The sequence below is a fragment of the Contarinia nasturtii genome, unplaced genomic scaffold (assembly GCF_009176525.2).
Source record: "Contarinia nasturtii isolate CC-2019 unplaced genomic scaffold, AAFC_CNas_1.1 Cnas_scaffold_1699, whole genome shotgun sequence".
In the NCBI taxonomy this organism is placed as follows: Eukaryota; Metazoa; Arthropoda; class Insecta; order Diptera; family Cecidomyiidae; genus Contarinia; species Contarinia nasturtii.
In genome coordinates this window covers 3,226,659-3,230,099 of record NW_022199032.1, presented here as the reverse complement: position 1 = coordinate 3,230,099, position 3,441 = coordinate 3,226,659, and the positions used below count along the sequence as shown (strand labels likewise).

Here is a 3,441-nt window from a genome sequence, read left to right as displayed (position 1 = left end):
TTGTTTTGAAAAAAGTTTTTATTTATTTTTCATCATTTTTCTTTATCTTTTTTCCAAAAGAAAAGTTATCCAAGGGCGAGTGTGAGCATATCTGTTAAGGACAAATAATATGATTTAAATACAAATTTGTGCAACAAATCGTTCACACAAACTGTTTTGTATTGCCTCAGAAAATTCCGTTTTGATAAATAAAATTCATTCAATGTTCTTCGTTTTGGTCTACATGTTTCGGGTCAAGCCCATCATCAGGACCTTATTAAAACAAAATAAACATTTTATTAATAAATACTTAATCAAATTGAATACAATTATGAAAAATAAGAATACCCAATAGAGCGGTTCCAATTGAAAATCAACACTGAATGTGTATTACAGTGAAAAACCAACAACAACAACTAACTGTCAATTGCCTCATTAAACATACTTGCACCTCTGGTGTACGACTAATTTACTATTCAATCCAATTTACAATTAACGTTTCAAACCAGTTTTAATTAGATTATAATACACATTAGAATAATCTTTTTTATCGCTCTTATCATTACATGCAATATGTTCAAATTTAATTATTTGGTTAACCTCTTGTATTTGTAGCTTAGTTTTATTCCGTTCTTGTATTAAAATGTTTGCTTCATCAAATTTAAACGTATGTGCATTGGTAATTGAATGCTTAGCAAGGGCAGAAATCTGTTTGTCAAGTGACTTCTTTGTGTTACATATATGTTGGCCTTAAAACTAATTATTCCGGCAATACAACAAATGGATATTAAAATGATTTAAATAGTTTTAATGACATATGGATTTTCTTTTAAGTTAATTGAAAATTTCTAAATGCACCTGGCTTAGTTAATAGTTTAAAAAAAATGATGTCATATAAATAAACCGATTAACCAGCGATATTGATTCTTAATTATTATTTATTTTATTGTCTTTGATCTTGAATGGAACTAAATCGATTAAATAGTTTGTTTAAATGATGTAGCTCTTACAAGAGTACCCATCTTAAACAGTTACATTTGTCTTCGTCGATTCATTATTAAGATAGATTCATTTAAGTTAGAATTGTATGAAAGCTGTAACAAAATGAAATAAAGTTTAGAGTTTGAAAAATGGCCGTAGATACAAATTTATTTAAACTTTTATTGAAAATGTTTGATGCACACAGCCGATAATGATGACAAAGTAAATATATAAAGGTAAAGGTAAACTCATGCCGGTGGGCGCTGGTATCGAAGATTTTTTGTTGAAGGTTCAACGAATACGACATCTATTAAAATACATAAAGATTTTTGTTACTAAAGAACACACTGACTCTGATTTTGTCCGTTTGTATTGCAAATTCTGCACTCAGTCGTCAACCGTAGCCGTTTGTGCAAAATTTACAACACACACGCATACACAGAATCGGTGTCAGTACTAATACGTTTGCAATACAGCTATATAGTTCGCTAGAGCTGTGTCAAGACAGCAGTAGTAACGAAAATCTTTATTGTCTTTAATAGGTGGCGTATTGTTGAATTTTCAACAAATATTTCCATACAAAAAGTGCTTCACCAGCGCCCACTGACTCATGCTAAGGAATCTACAGTAGAATTATCGATATCGAACTAAGAAGCACTCATTATTGTTATTGAAGTAAAACAAACAATTTTGTGCGACAAAATTCCACTACAAAGAATTGATGTAAAATTTGGTTTTTTAGCTCTGTGATCAATTAAAACACCTTGAATTTAGACAAATAATCGTTTCTTTCTGTAATTTGACAGCGAATATATCAAGCTAAAACACATTTATTCCAAATAAGCGCTAATTAAACAGAGACTTTCTGAGGAGATACTAACTTGAATAAATTAAATCAACAATTTTTGCAACCAAATAGAAAATAATGTTTGTTTTTACGTTTTCCTTATAAAACACCTGTTTGAGCGCAATTAACCATCGTTATGTGACTTGAATGATTTTCCGAATCATTCAATATATATTTGATTGTGAAAATGTTGGGTCGAAAATATTTTATTTTTGTGTTTATTGGAGTTTTTGTATCGGAAGAATTTGCGATAAGGGGTGAAAGCTCAAAAAAATCATTGTGGCCCATTAAGTTTCCAGTCAAGCTGAGTGATACCGGCAAAACGATTTACTACAGTATTGAAAAATTACATCCTTCAAAATATGACGATGCAGCGGTATTTGCGGCACAACATTTAAAAATGAATACCAGTATTTGTTGACATCTCTGATCTCTCTATCTAAATTCATACATTTAATAATGTTCAGTGTATATAAATTGGATAATGTTGAAACAGGTTCACCGAAAATGTGTTGGCGAGAAGAATTGGAAAAAAATATTTCAGTGGTGATTTTTAAGCCTGGCACACAAACAATTATTGGGCTAAATATTTTAGATATCAGAGAATCGATGTGTAAATCAAATGTAACAAAAAAATCTAAAATTTTACTCCAAATTTACTTCATCTAAGTTACTCATCATCTTATGTTATAGTTTGTATGCGATCGTATATTCGACAAGTTTCCAGTTGATAAATACTTGACAAGCGAAGCACTTGCGGTTGATCCAAATTATCGTCGCCATGGATTAGGTGAGGCACTTCTTAGGGTCCATGTAACGATTTGCTTGGAGCAACATGTGGATGTAACAGCCAGCCTTTTCATATCTGATTCATCGAACCGATTGGCCGATAGATTGAACTATAAATGCCTCGATCGTATGAGGTTGTATTTGAGACTTTTTTCTTTAGCTCTTTTTACATTTTTTGCATTATTTTTAGCTCCGAAAGTTTGGCGGAAATGAAAAGAGATGATCCTGAAAAATTCAACGATTGCACTGAAATTACTTGTAAATACTTGACGTATAATGATGTAAAACCGAAAGCTTTCTGTACCATCATGTAAATTAAAAACACAGTATTGCTCAGCGCTGCTGCCATCCACAGCATATTAAAATATCTTGCTGAGAATGCGTCGTCCGTCACATGAGAATGTACGTAGCAGTTTATACATCACAACCAACAAGAATGCATGCATTGTTCTCTTCACGATTATGTGACTCAAAACATTCAAACGATTGTATAGAGAACAATGCATGTATTGTTGTTCGCTGTGATGTAAAAACTGCTACGTACTTTCGCATGCGACGGACGACACATTCTCAGCAAGATATTTTAATATGCTGTGGATGGCAGCACCACTTACGCAAATGTGCAAACTTACAAACAATCAAAAAGTACAAAATTTGTTCCATCAATTTTCATCAAGGAACATTTTCAAAAACCATTTGAAATCGTCGATTGATTTTCATTTAAATTCATAGCGAGCCATAGCGAGCCATTTGTAGTATTTCCTAAAATAAATTTTTCAAAAAAAATAATTTTATATATCGCAAAATGATATAATAGTTATAGCGAGCCATAGCGAGCCATAGCG

The 3,441-nt window shown here is 31.8% G+C and overlaps 1 protein-coding gene and 1 long non-coding RNA gene across 2 annotated transcripts; one reads left to right on the top strand and one right to left on the bottom strand.

The window, feature by feature from the left end:
- LOC116347118 lies at window positions 1-991 on the bottom strand. The gene is made up of 2 exons (XR_004201653.1): window positions 328-991; window positions 1-252 (listed from the first exon to the last, which is right to left on the bottom strand). It is a non-coding gene; the product is annotated as an uncharacterized LOC116347118 (long non-coding RNA).
- An 812-nt stretch (window positions 992-1,803) lies between these two features.
- Window positions 1,804-3,001, top strand: LOC116347117. Its single transcript, XM_031777554.1, has 4 exons — window positions 1,804-2,217; window positions 2,304-2,431; window positions 2,501-2,730; window positions 2,787-3,001. The coding sequence occupies exons 1-4, from the start codon at window positions 1,995-1,997 to the stop codon at window positions 2,908-2,910; spliced, it is 705 nt and encodes a 234-aa protein (XP_031633414.1). The 5' UTR covers window positions 1,804-1,994; the 3' UTR covers window positions 2,911-3,001.
- The last annotated feature ends 440 nt before the right edge of the window (window positions 3,002-3,441 follow it).